At 43.0% G+C, this 13,666-nt stretch overlaps 1 protein-coding gene across 4 annotated transcripts in view; it reads right to left on the bottom strand.

Annotated features, from left to right (window-relative positions):
* Window positions 1–51: 51 nt before the first annotated feature.
* The window catches only part of stard3 (StAR related lipid transfer domain containing 3), a 34,065-nt gene continuing 20,450 nt past the window's right edge, over window positions 52–13,666 (bottom strand). For all 4 annotated transcript variants that reach the window (XM_060848762.1, XM_060848761.1, XM_060848763.1 and 1 more), the window contains exons 11-15: window positions 7,788–7,883; window positions 5,681–5,760; window positions 4,620–4,724; window positions 2,083–2,176; window positions 52–890 (exon numbers count right to left, since the gene is read on the bottom strand). In XM_060848762.1, the coding sequence (XP_060704745.1) occupies window positions 780–890; window positions 2,083–2,176; window positions 4,620–4,724; window positions 5,681–5,760; window positions 7,788–7,883 (486 nt within the window). In that variant the 3' untranslated portion in view covers window positions 52–779. The remainder of the gene's footprint in view (window positions 891–2,082; window positions 2,177–4,619; window positions 4,725–5,680; window positions 5,761–7,787; window positions 7,884–13,666) is intronic.

Consider the following 13,666-nt stretch of genomic DNA (forward strand, 5'->3'; position numbering starts at 1 on the left):
CAGGAATAGAGAATTCTCTATTCCTGAGATGCTGCCTAACCTGCTGTGCTTTGACCAGCAACACATTTGCAGCTGTGATCTCCAGCATCTGCAGACCTCATTTTTTACAGGAAGATATTCCACCCTGAAGGACCTCATCGTTGATCCTTCAGCTGTAAACCACTCACTCAATGGACAGTTATCAACAACAGAATTCCAGCTGTTTCTCCAGCTCAGGCCCAGTGTAGAACATGCAATCAGCAGGACGCATGATCCTCCTGCCCCTGGGAGCTCAGATCCAGGCTGGATGGTGAAATAGCCCATTGAGCTAGGAGAGGCTGCTATCCACTATTAAAACAAATAGGAATAAACAATCCGTCACAAATGAATCTGCCGCTAAAGCAGCACCTAGTGGATGCAGCAAATATTTCAGCCTCGCAGCACTCAGTGACCCTTCTGTATCAGAGAACCGCAAAGCTGTTGTCAAACAGCTAATATTTGGTTCTAAGTGTAAAACTCCCATAGCAGCAGGATTGTACACAGAGTTAAACAACACAATACAAAAAAATGATATAATATAAAAAATAAAATCGTTCAGTATTATATCTCAATTCCTTTTGGCTCTTCAGGTGAAAGTTCAATCAGCATAGCCATGTGAAGAATAACTTTAAAACAATCTTTCAATGATTAGTACAATGATGAGTAGGTGTTTGTTAGTCAGTAAGTTGATCTTGGTTTGTAATTGCTGACTTAGACACTGTTTTCTGCAGATGGAGTTGATATGATGTTTTATGTTGCAGTCAGTATTGTGATGCTTCCCTTATATCACTGATTCGTTGCCTCAGGTGTGCAATGAACTCGAACATGGTGGCTGCGAGACTCTGCTGGATCAGGTATCGGGGCAGCCGGCCCTGCACAAGGAACAGACACAAGGTTACAAGCCAACACTGGGAAGAAATTGAACTGGACCACACAATCGAAAATCAAACAGGACCTCTTGCATTAAATGCCCAAAAAATGAAACACAATCTCAACATTTCACCTGCTGTGCATGGTCAATGTGTGAGAGAGAAGCCCCTGATTTCTTTTAAAATGGAAAGGTAGCTGTTTGAAATAATATATTAAATGGTAAAGGAATGTTGCAGGGAAGAGGGAGCTGCAGGGATGACGTACAGTTTCTAAACAACTGCTGTCCAAGAAAGGCCTGAAACACATGAACTAGTCAGTCTCTAATAACAACTCAGATCAAGAGGGGGATATGGGATGGCCATCAAAACACATGAAGACAGTGGGCAAACATCCCCTCCCCTCCACACCCCCAAAATTGTCAGGAAAATTATGGCAGTGGCATCTGCCAGGGGACTACGAGGCTCCAAAGGCTTGGGGTGTAGAAAGGGACACTGCAAACGACAGAACATTTTAAAATCTGTCATCAAAGGATAACTCAACTAGCCGTGAACCAGAAAATCTTGAAATCATTAAGGAATCCTTTGAAAATTAACAAAAAATTTCTAGATTATGGTCCCTGATGGGAGGTAATGGAGGCAGGGAGAGGAGCAGGGAATGGGAGCAGTAAGGAGTGAAAGGGGCAGGAAAGAACGGGAAGGGACAAGGGGAGATGAGAGAAGGAGATCTCTCTCTCTCTTTATTAGGAATCACAGAGTGCAAGAACAGTGGCTACTTTGTGAACAATCACTATTGCAACACATTTCCCTCTCAAGTTGCTACTTTCTGACATCACTCGGTCAGCACTCATGTTCCAAGTAGGAAAATAACCCAAAAGCCAGCCTTCATGTTGGACCCTGGGCAGGGAGACATACATTGTCATTCCCATAAGTGCATCCCTTATGTCCCCTCATTCGTGTGCAATACACACTGTAGTAGAAACCAAAGTCTGAAGAAAGTGATCTGGAAGTACACTTTACTGTTCAGGTTAGATTTTTAGTAAACTAGGGAAGACATCTAGAGTTTCTAAATAATTGAAAACCTTATCTAGTCTTTAGACAAATCCATGCAATTTGCTCATTACAGTAAGAATTGAAACCTTCACTGTCCCCAGCAGCCTCAATCAAGTAAACCCCTTGGTAGAATTTTAATACTTGCCTTAAGATCTGTATTCAGTATCCAAAGAAAGGTGCAGACTCTGGGGTTCTGAGGAGACTTCAGCACCACAAACCCTCCAGGCCCATTCTCACCTCTGTAAGAGATTTAAAGGGATCAGTGAAGACTTTTGATTACTGACAGAACAATACATGGAACACAATGCTGCCACCTGCTGTACAGTAATGAGATATCAGGATAAAGCCTTCTCCTAATTTCTGCTCTAGACTAAGTCAGAAGCCACACACCAGGTTATAGTCCAACAGGTTTATTTGAAATCACAAGCTTTCGGAATGCTGCCCCTTCATCAGGTGAAATGAGAGAGAAGAACACACAAACACTGAATTTATAAGGAAAAATCAAGGGGAGAGAGATCAAAAGATCATACAATTCATGAGAATGGAGTGTTGAATAATCCTGATGAAGGGCTCTGGCCTGAAACGTCGAATTTCCTGTTCCTTGGATGCTGCCTAACCTGCTGTGCTTTAACCAGCAACACATTTTCAGCTGTTGAATAATCAGTCTCAACAGGTGACCAAGAGTGTTAGACAGTGTGATTAAAGTATCAATAGCTGAATTACAAGTGAAAGATTAGATTAGATTACTTACAGTGTGGAAACTGGCCCTTCAGCCCCACAAGTCCACAGCGACCCGCCGAAGCGCAACCCACCCAGACCCCTACATTTACCTCTTACCTAATACTACAGGCAATTTAGCATGGCCAATTCACCTGACCTGCACATCTTTGGACTGTGGGAGGAAACCGGAGCACCCGGAGGAAACCCATGCAGACACGGGGAGAACGTGCAAACTCCACACAGTCAGTCGCCTGAGTCGGGAATTGAACCCGGGTCTCTGGCGCTGTGAGGCAGCAGTGCTAAGGGATGACCTATAATCCGATTAAATGAGGCAGAGAGGCAACTACAAAAAAAATTTAAAATAACGTGGTGCTGGAGACAAACTAAATGACCGGAATAACGTTATAAGGATAAGAATTGCATGCCAACGGTCTAACCAAAGTAATAAGTAATCCAAAACTGTACAAACTAATTAAGGTAGAGAGATCATAATTTATCAAGGTGATGGTGTTAAAACAGGACAATAAGGAAGAGTTTACAGATATAGAACACTATGGTGGGGTTACATGTAGGACAACATGATACCATGATCATAGTTCAGGCCGTCTTCATGGGTATTGAACTTGGCTGTCAGTTTCTGCTCAGCAATTCTGGGTTATTGTGTATCTCGACGTCCACCTTAGAAGATGCTTACCCAAAGATTGGAGGCTGAATGTCCTTGACCACTGAAGTATCCAAGATGGACTTCGAGATACACAATAACACAGAATTGCCGAGCAGAAACTGACAGCCAAGTTCAATACCCATGAAGACGCCCTGAACCATGATTTTGGCTTCATGTTGTGCTACATGTAACCCCACCATAGTGTTCTATATCTGTAAAATCTTTCTTATTGTCTTGTTTTGACACCATCACCTTGATAAATTATTATGATCTCTCTACCTTAATTAGTTTGTACAGTTTTGGATTACTTATTACTTTGGTTAGACCGTTGGCATGTAACTCTTATACCGATCCTGTTATTCCAGTCATTTAATTTGTTTCCAGATCCACTTTATTTTTAATTTTTTAGTAGTTATCTCTCTGCCTCATTTAATCAGATTATAGGTCATCCCTTCACTTGTTATTCAGTTATTGACACTTTAATCACACTGTCTAACACTCTTGGTCACCTTCAGAGATTTATTATTCAATTCTCACACCAGTTGTATGATCTCTTAATCTGCCTATAAATTCTCTTCTCTCTCACTTCACCTGACCAATGGGCTGCACTCTGAAAGCCTGTGATTTCAAATAAATGTTTGGACTATAACCTGGGTGTGAAGTGTGACTTTGTTCACTCCAGTCCATCAGCGGCACCTCCACGTCACCTGCTCAACTCTGGAATACAATGTAATATACAAAAGTAAAGGAGATTTAAACAGCCATGAAGTTTCACACAGGCTTATTCTCCTTTTGCCAATACTGTACCTGAGAGTTCAGTCTTTCTTACTGAATTTTTATTAGCGAATTAACTTCAACCTGACAATTCAGTTGCAAATGTTTCTTTAAAACATGTATTTCTTAAACAGAAAATCACACTGCTGCTCAGGTCACTGATCACTTTGCCCTACGTATCCTTCACTCCACATCCCCAGGTCTATGTCCAGCACTGTTCCATATACTTCACCCCCTCGGTCTATATACTTTCTCTTGGTCTTGCTGCTTTGGGGCCCACTTGTTCCCAGTCCAGTTCCTCCCAATAGTCACAGGGAGCTCAGGACTTTTCAACATGTTTTGGACAGGTCAGCTTATTGACTACACAGTACAAAGTAACATTGTTCCACATGTCATTTTATCAGTTACTCTTTTTAAGTATGTTTAAAGTGTTATCCCCTCTCATCCTGACACAGTATTAATGTTGCTGTTCTCTTTCTCTAATATAACACCTATTGCCTTGGTTTCACTCAGCTGCCTCATACCTGACGTATTTGTTCTGTGGAGGTCTGGAGTTGTGTGTAGTTGACATACCAGAAGAAATATACATCTCTTTCTTCCTCTCAATACGACGCACATTCACAAAGTCCCTGCAAATTGATTGTCACCATTATACATTTGGAATGATCATACCATGTATTTTACAGGAAAAAAAAATGAGAAATAACATTCAGAAAAACTTCCAGCACTGTGGCACTTCAAGGAAGCCATTATTCAACCTCAGTATATAGAAAGCAGTTAACACAAGCCAGGAGATGAAACCTGGACACCTGTCCCTTTAAGAGTGGCCTGATCAGCAACCCTGCTGGTTTGCTAGGTATGTACAGAGTCTGAGTAGCAGACACTATCCTGGTCTGCTGGCTAAGACAGGGAACAAAAATCAGTTGAGGTTTATGCTTTTGACATCCACTCCACTGGCATCTGGTGGAAAGTGTGTGCCCATGCCCATGCTGGGGAAGGGGAAAGGTGGCATTTGCTGCAATACATCTTGCAGTTGAACAGGATTCCAACATGAACTCAAGAAATGAATACTAAAACTAACTTCAGCAGAAAATTGAAGTGAAATAAAAAAAAATGTATCTGGGCGAACCACCTTACTCTCCTGCACTAAACTGTGCTTCACTCCTCCAGCCATTCCCTCACACTCCTGACTTATGCCTTGTAGACAGTGGTCAAGCTTTGGGGAGTCATGACGCAAGTTACTCGCTGTAGGATTCCCGAGCCTCTGGCTTGCTCTTGTAGCTGTATAGTATTTGTGCAGCTGGTATCGTTCAGTTTCTGGTCAATGATAATACTTGGATGTTTTAGTGGGGGCTTCAGCAATGGTAATGTCATTGAATGTCAAATTGCAATGGTTACACTGTTTCTTATTGGAGGTAGTCATTACTTGGCACATTCTGGTCGACTCAAATCTGAATGTTGTAAAGGTCTTCCTGTATATGGACTCAAATTATTTCATTATTCAAGAAACGTCAAATAGACTTGACGTTATGTAATCAGCAAATAGCAGGCACAAAACAGACATACGAAGTTCCTCAATTCTGACCTGGGAGAAACAACCCCTCCTGCAGCTCCTGCTGAAACATCATAGGTGATTACAGTGTTATCATCAACCCGCTGGAGAACCTGAAAAACCAGGATCATCAACATCACAGTTACTGCCCTCATTCCCAATAATTCAGGCAATGAAAATGCTGAACGAGAAACATTGTTAAACACAGCATGGGTGGGGGAGGGAGCGGTGATTCTGATAACCGTCATTGAGACTGAAGCTGAAGTCTAAGTAATACATAAGTAATGGCTTTCCATTTCAAACTCTTACTCAAAAGACATTTGCACAACAGTGACAGCCAATGTTTGGAACTGACAACCCAGTCAGGATTCACGTGGATGGGACTGATACCCCAGTCAGGATTCACGTGGATGGGACTGATACCCCAGTCAGGATTCACGTGGATGGGACTGATACCCCAGTCAGGATTCACGTGGATGGGACTGATACCCCAGTCAGGATTCACGTGGATGGGACTGATACCCCAGTCAGGATTCACGTGGATGGGACTGATACCCCAGTCAGGATTCACGTGGATGGGACTGATACCCCAGTCAGGATTCACGTGGATGGGACTGATACCCCAGTCAGGATTCACGTGGATGGGACTGATACCCCAGTCAGGATTCACGTGGATGGGACTGATACCCCAGTCAGGATTCACGTGGATGGGACTGGCCCAGTCAGGATTCATGTGGATGGGACTGGCCCAGTCAGGATTCACGTGGATGGAACTGACAACCCAGTCAGGATTCACGTGGATGGGACTGATACCCCAGTCAGGATTCACGTGGATGGGACTGATACCCCAGTCAGGATTCACGTGGATGGAACTGATACCCCAGTCAGGATTCACGTGGATGGGACTGATACCCCAGTCAGGATTCACGTGGATGGAACTGATACCCCAGTCAGGATTCACGTGGATGGGACTGGCCCAGTCAGGATTCACGTGGATGGAACTGGCCCAGAGTGGGAATGGAACTGCATCCTCAATAAGAGTCAGTGTATGTACAACCTGTACTCCAGTGTGAGAGATCGTATCCCAGGCAGGATCAGGGCAGTGAGAGTCAGTGTGTGTGGGACCCATACCCCAGTGAGAGTCAGTGTGTGTGGGGGGACTGTATCCCAGTGAGACGGTGTGTGTGTGTGTGTGTGTGTGTGTGTGTGTGTGTGTGTGTGTGTGTGTGACTGTGTCCCAGTGAGGTGGTGCATCTGTGTGGAATTATACCCCAATGAGAGTCTGTGTGCGTGGGACTGCACCCCAGTGAGAGTCAGTGTGTGTGGGACCCATACCCCAGTGACAGTCAGTGTGTGGGGGACTGTACTCCAGTGAGAGTCAGTGTGCGTGGGGGACTGTACCCCAGTGACAGTCAGTGTGTGGGACCCATACCCCAGTGAGAGTCAGTGTGTGTGGGACCCATACCCCAGTGAGAGTCAGTGTGTGGGAGGGGACTGTATCCCAGTTAGATGTTGCATGTGTATGGGACTGTATCCCAGTGAGACGCTGTATGTGTGTGGAACTGTAACCCACTGAGAGTCAGTGTGTGGGGGACTGTACCCCAGTAAGAGTCAGTTGTGTTGTGCCCAAACCCCAAAGAGGATCAATACCGATGGGACTGTACATGAGTGTGAAAGAAAATTAAGTCAAACTACCATCTTAGATGAAAGAATGAAGGTCTAATGCCTGAAATATTGATTCTCCTGCTCCTCAGATGCTGCCTGACCTGCTGTGCTTTTTCAGCATCGCAGTCTTGACTCTGATCTTCAGCAATGCAGTCCTCACTTTCTCCTACCATCAGTGTTGAAAGAACGGTAATGAATGAAAGGCGTGACTGGTCAAGGATTGGAAAAGTTAACACCCTAGATAACAAAATCTGAAACCCAAGACTATCCTAGCCTGATTCTGTAGTCTACCTGAGTCCAGAACACACTTCATCACAGAAAGCATTGCTCAGTCGTTTATAAATACTTGATGGTTAGCACTGGTGCCCTCAATTCCTACTGCTGTGGGAAGTTAGTGTGGATTGGATCCTCTCAGCTGAACTGCACTGCAATTAACCATTTCTAAGAGAACAGTGTTTTCAGACAACAGCAGTACCTGGCAAACAGTAACTGTTCTGTTCCAAATGACCACCTTCTCAGGTTGAAGAATGACTTCCTGATATATCAGCTCAGCAGGGCATTGCAGGAACGCCTAAAGGAGAAACACATGTTAACACGGACACCACAACCTCCCAGGTTCAGGTGTGTGGACACAGGGAAGGCTTAATGGAACCTGGATAAATCATAAACGTGGTCAAGCAGACCCAACTGTACATGACACTGACCCAGGGACAGCCCTCCTCACTACTGTACTCTGACCACTGAGTGAAAGAAGGCTGAACCACAATCCAGCTCATGCCAAAGTATGGCTCGTTTGGGAACTGTATGGTTTGGTGTGAAATACAGACCCTCATCTGACAGGAATGCTACAAATAACTATATTTGATATGAATTCAAATGAGGGAACTGTGGACATCAAACATTCCAAACCAATGGTTGGGGTTAGATACAGCATAAACTGCCCTCCACTCTTTTAAATGAAAAGTATAGCTACCTCTACTCTTTTAAGATCATAAGAAATACGAACAGATGCAGGCCATTCAGCCCCTCAAGACTGGTCCATTCAATAGGATCATGGCTAATCCAATACACATCACATCCTGAGTATTCCCTGTAACCCCTGATTCCCCTATTTATCAAGTTTCTATGTATGTCAGCCTTAAATATACACAAGACCTCACAGCTCTCTGTGACAAAGACTCTCAATCCTCAGAGAAGAAATTCCTCCTTATCTCAGTATTAAATTTGCACCCCCTTAATTCTGAAACTATGCCCTCTGGTTCTGGACTCTTCCATGAAGGGAAACATCCTCTCAACATTCACCCTGACAAGTCCCTTGAGAATCCTGTATGTTTCAATGAGTTCACCTGTCACTCTTCAAATTCCAATCCAGAGTCGTAAATTTAACGTAAACTGAAAGCAAGGCTTCCTTCACGCTCCCCATCAAACACTCCCAAGGTACGGACAGCATGGGGTTAGATACACAGTAAGGTTCTCTCTACACTGTCCCTATCAAACACTCCCATGACAGGGACAACACATGATTATAGAGTAAAGGTCCTTCTAATTTTTTAAACTGAAGGTACAGCTTCCTCGATACTGTCCCCATCAAACATTCCCAGGACAGAGACAGCACTGAGTTACATTAAGAGTAAAGTTCCCTTTTGAATTGAAAGTTAAGTTCTATCTACATTGCCCCATCAAACACTCAATGACAGGTCCAACATAGGGTTATAAAGAGTACAGTAGCTTTGATTCTTTTAAATTGAAAATAAAACTCTATTAACACTTACCCCATCCAACACTCACCGGGCAGGGACAGTACAGGGTGAGATACAGGGTAAAGCTATTTGTAATCTTCGGAACTGAAAGTAAACAGTTTCTCCTACACTGTCAAACACATACAGGACAGGTACAGCATGGAGTATGGCTCTCTCTATTCTTTTAAACTTAAAGAGTAAATAAAGCTGCCCTTACACTGTTGCCATCAAACATTCCCAGGACAGAGATAACATGGATTGTGAGGCAGTGTTAAGCTCCCCCCACTTTTCCCCCATCAAACACTCTTAAAACATATACAACACAGAGTTATGTACAGAATAAGGCTCCTCCTATTCTTTTAAACTGAAAGTGAAATTGCCTTTCCACTGTCCCCAAACACTCCCAGGAGATGGACAATTTTTTTGTCAGATCACAGTAAAGCTCACACTATACTGTCCTCTCAAACAATCCTGGGTACAGGGATAGCATGGGGTCAGATACAGATTAAAGCTACATCTTCTCTTTTGAATTGAAAGTAAAGTTTTCTCTCCCCTTCTAAACTGAAAATAAAGTGTCCTCTGCTTTCTTAAACTGAAAACAGGAAAGGAAAGGAAAAGAAAGGAAGCTGTGTAGCTCTGATATTTGAGGACATTAGAGGAGTTAGTTAAGATATCTGGGAGCAAAGACTATATAGTGGGACAATGAGGAACAGTGGAGGACTTTCAAAGCAATTTTTCACAGTGCTCAGCAAAGGTATATAGCAGTGAAATGGAAAGACTTTAGAAAAAGGAATAATCAGCCATGGATGTCTATGGAAATAAAGGAGGGTATCAAATTGAAAGCTAATGCATACAAAGTGACAAAGATTAGTGGCAAAATGGAAAAATTGGAAAATTTTTTCAAGGTCAGCAGAAAGCCATGAAAAAAGATATGAAGGAAGATAAGATAGATTATGAAACTAAACTAATTCAGAATATAAAAACAACAAAACTTTCTTCAAATATATAGAACGAAAAAGAGTGACTAAGGTAAACATTGGCCATTTAGAGGATGAGAAGAGGGATTTAATAATGAGAAATGAGGAAATAGCCATAGAATTGAACAGATATTTTGTGTCGTTCTTCATAAAGGAAGACATAAATAACATACCAAAAATTAATGACAAGGAGGCTGTGGAAGGTGAGGATCTAAAAACGATCATTATCACTACATAGATAGTTTGGGCAAGCTAATGTACCTAAAGGTAGACAAGTCTCCTAGCCCTGATGGAATCATCCCAGAATGTTAAAAAAAGATGGCAGGAAAAATAGCAAATGCGCTTATGGTAATTTACCAAAATTCGCTGGACTCTGGGGCAGCTCCGGGATATTGAGAAACAGCAAATGTGACGCCACTGTTTTAAAAAGGAGGTAGACAAAAAGTGGGTAACTATAGGCCCATTAGCTTAACTTCTGCAGTGGGGAAAATGCTTGAATCTATCATCAAGGAAGAAATAATGAGACATGTGGATAGCAATTGTCCCAACAGGCAGATGGAGCATGGATTGATTAATTAATTATTTACTGGAATTTTTTGAGGACATTATGAACGTGATGGACAATGGGGATCTAGTGGATGCAATGTATCTAGATTTCCAGAAACCATTGGTCAAGGTGCTGCAAAAAAGGCCGCTGCAGAAGATGAAGGTGCACGGCATTGCGGGTAATGTATCAGCACAGTAGAGGATTGGTTAACCAAATGAAAGCCAACACTGGAGATAAATGGGTGCTTTTCTTGTTGGCAATCAGTGATTGGTAATGTGCCTCAGGGATCAGTTTACAACTGCTTACAATTTACAAAGATAAATTGGAGTTGGGGACCAAGGGTATTGCATCAAAGTTTGCAGATGACACTAAGATAAGTGGTAGAGTAAAGTGTGCAGAGGACACTGAAAGTCTGCAGAGGATATAGATAGGCTACGTGAGGGGGCAAAGGTTTGGCAGATGGAGTTCTGTTGGTAAATGTGAGGTCATCCATTTCGCTAGGAATAACAGCAAAATGGACTATTATTTAAATGGTGAAAGATTACAGCATGCTGTACACTGGGACCTGGGTGTCCTTCTGCATAAATCAAAAAAAAGTTGGTTTGCAGGTTCAGCAAGTAATTATCATAGTCATAGACTCATAAAGATGTACAGCATGGAAACAGACCTGTCGGTCCAACCAGTCCATGCCAACCAGATATCCCAACCCAATCTAGTCCCAACTGCCAGCACCCGGCCCATTTTCCTCCAAACCCTTCCTATGCATATACCCATCCAGGTGCCTTTTAAATGTTGAAATTGTACCAGCCTCCACCACTTCCTTGGCAGCTCAGTCCATACACGTACCACCCTCTGTGTGGAAAAAGTTGCCCCTTAGGTCTCTTTTATATCTTTCCCCTCTCACCCTAAACCTATGCCCTCTAGTTCTGGACTCCCTGACCCAAGGGAAAAGATTTTGTCTATTTATCCTATCAAGGCACCTCATAATTTTGTAAACCTCTATAAGGACACCTCTCAGCCTCCGACGCTCCAGGGAATACAGCCCTAGCCTGTTCAGCCTCTCCTTATCGCTCAAATCCTCCAACCCTGGCAACAACCTTGTAAATCGAATATTGTCCTTCATTGCTGGAGGAATGGAGTTTAGAAACAGGGAGGTTATGCTGCAGCTGTACAGGATGCTGGTGAGGCCACATTTGAAGTACAGTGAACAGTTTTAGTCTCCTTACTTGAGAAAGGATGTACTGGCACCAGAGAGGGTGCAGAGGTGGTTCACTCGGTTGTTTCCAGAGTTGAGAGGGTCGGTTTAGGAGGAGAGATTGAGTAGACTGGGATTGGAATTTAGAAGAATTGGGGGGGGGGGGGGGGTGGATCTTATAGAAATATATAAAACTCTGAAGGAAATATGTAACTTAGAAGCAGGGAGATTGTTTCCATTGCTGGGCGAAACTAGCACAAGGGGCAAAGCCTCAAAACAAAGGGGAGCAGATTAGGACTGAGTAGAGGAGGAACTTCTTTACCCAAAGGGATGTGAATAAGTGGAATTCCCTGCCCAGTGAAGCAGCTGAATGTTTTTGAAGGCAAAGATAGACAGATTTTTGAATAGTAAAGGAATTAAAAGTTATGGTGAGTGGGCGGGTAAGTTGAGCTGAGCCAACAAGATGATCAGCCATGATCTTATTGAAAGGTGGAGTGGGCTCAAGGGGCCACATGGCCTACTCCTGCTCCTATTTCTTATGTTCTTATAAAGCTCCCTCTATACTTTCCTTATCAGACACACCTTGAGCAGGGACAATATACAGTTAGATACTGAATAAAGCACTTTTACTCTTTTACACTGATAGTGAAGCTTCTTCTGCATCGTCCCCATCAAACACACCTTGGATAGCGACAGCATGGGGTTCAATGGAGAGTAAAGTCACCTCTACTCTTTTGAACTGAAAGTAAAGCTTTTTCAATCCTTTTAAACTGAAAGTAAGGTGCTTTTCTAAATTGAAAATAAAAGGTCCTTCTACATTTTCCCATCAAAGACAGCCAGGAAAAGGATAGAATGGGGTTAATTACAGAGTGAGTTCCTTTTAAACCATCCTCATCAAACACTCCTAGGATGGATGCAGCACAGGGTTCAATACAGAGTTTGTAAGAATAATCTAAGCACTTAAAGAGTAGTCAGTTTAACTTCACTAGTGGAGGAAAGTTCTTGAAACAATTACTTAGGATCAAAAACACTGTGACTTTGAAAATGGGGCTTAATTAAAAAAGACTGTACAGATTTGTCAAGTGAAAATTGCGTTTAGCTAACTTGGGAGGTTTTTTTTGGAGAGGAAACAGATCGATTGATGAGGGCAATACTGTCAGTCAATGTGTTGTATATGGGTTTCCAAATGGTGTTTGACACAGAACCACACAACAGATATGAAAATAGTTGTAGCTCATGGAATGAATGTGACAGCAGCAACATGGACACAAAATTGGCTGAGTGTTGAGATCCAGAGGAATGATTAATTTTTTTCGATTAGATTAGATTATTTAGTGTGGAAACAGGCCCTTTGGCCCAACAAGTCCACACCGACCCGCCGAAGCACAACCCACCCAGACCCATTCCCTCACACTTACCCCTGCACCTAACACAATGGGCAATTTAGCATGGCCAATTCACCTAACCTGCACATTTTTGGACTGTGTGAGGAAACCAGAGCACCCGGAGGAAACCCACGCAGACACAGGGAGAATGTGCAAACTCCACACAGTCAGTCGCCTGAGGCGGGAATTGATCCCGGGTCTCTGGCACTGTGAGGCAGCAGTGCTAACCGCTGTGCCACAGTGCTGTGTGTTTGGGCTCGAGGAACATTGGCAGCGGAGTTATTTGCAGGAATCATTATCGAGACTCTTACTTTTTCATTAATATGTAATCTAAACCTATGTGTACAAAGGGCAAATTCAAAATTTGCAGATTTGGAAACACTAAACTGTGAGCAGCGCTGGGTATATCTGCAGAAGGACACTGACAAGTTGGAGCAATGGGCAGATAAGTGGCAGATGGACCTTTATAAAGAGAATGAGAGGTGATAGATCTTCATAGAAAGAACATGAA

This window comes from Hemiscyllium ocellatum, chromosome 32 (assembly GCF_020745735.1).
Source record: "Hemiscyllium ocellatum isolate sHemOce1 chromosome 32, sHemOce1.pat.X.cur, whole genome shotgun sequence".
Taxonomy (NCBI): Eukaryota; Metazoa; Chordata; class Chondrichthyes; order Orectolobiformes; family Hemiscylliidae; genus Hemiscyllium; species Hemiscyllium ocellatum.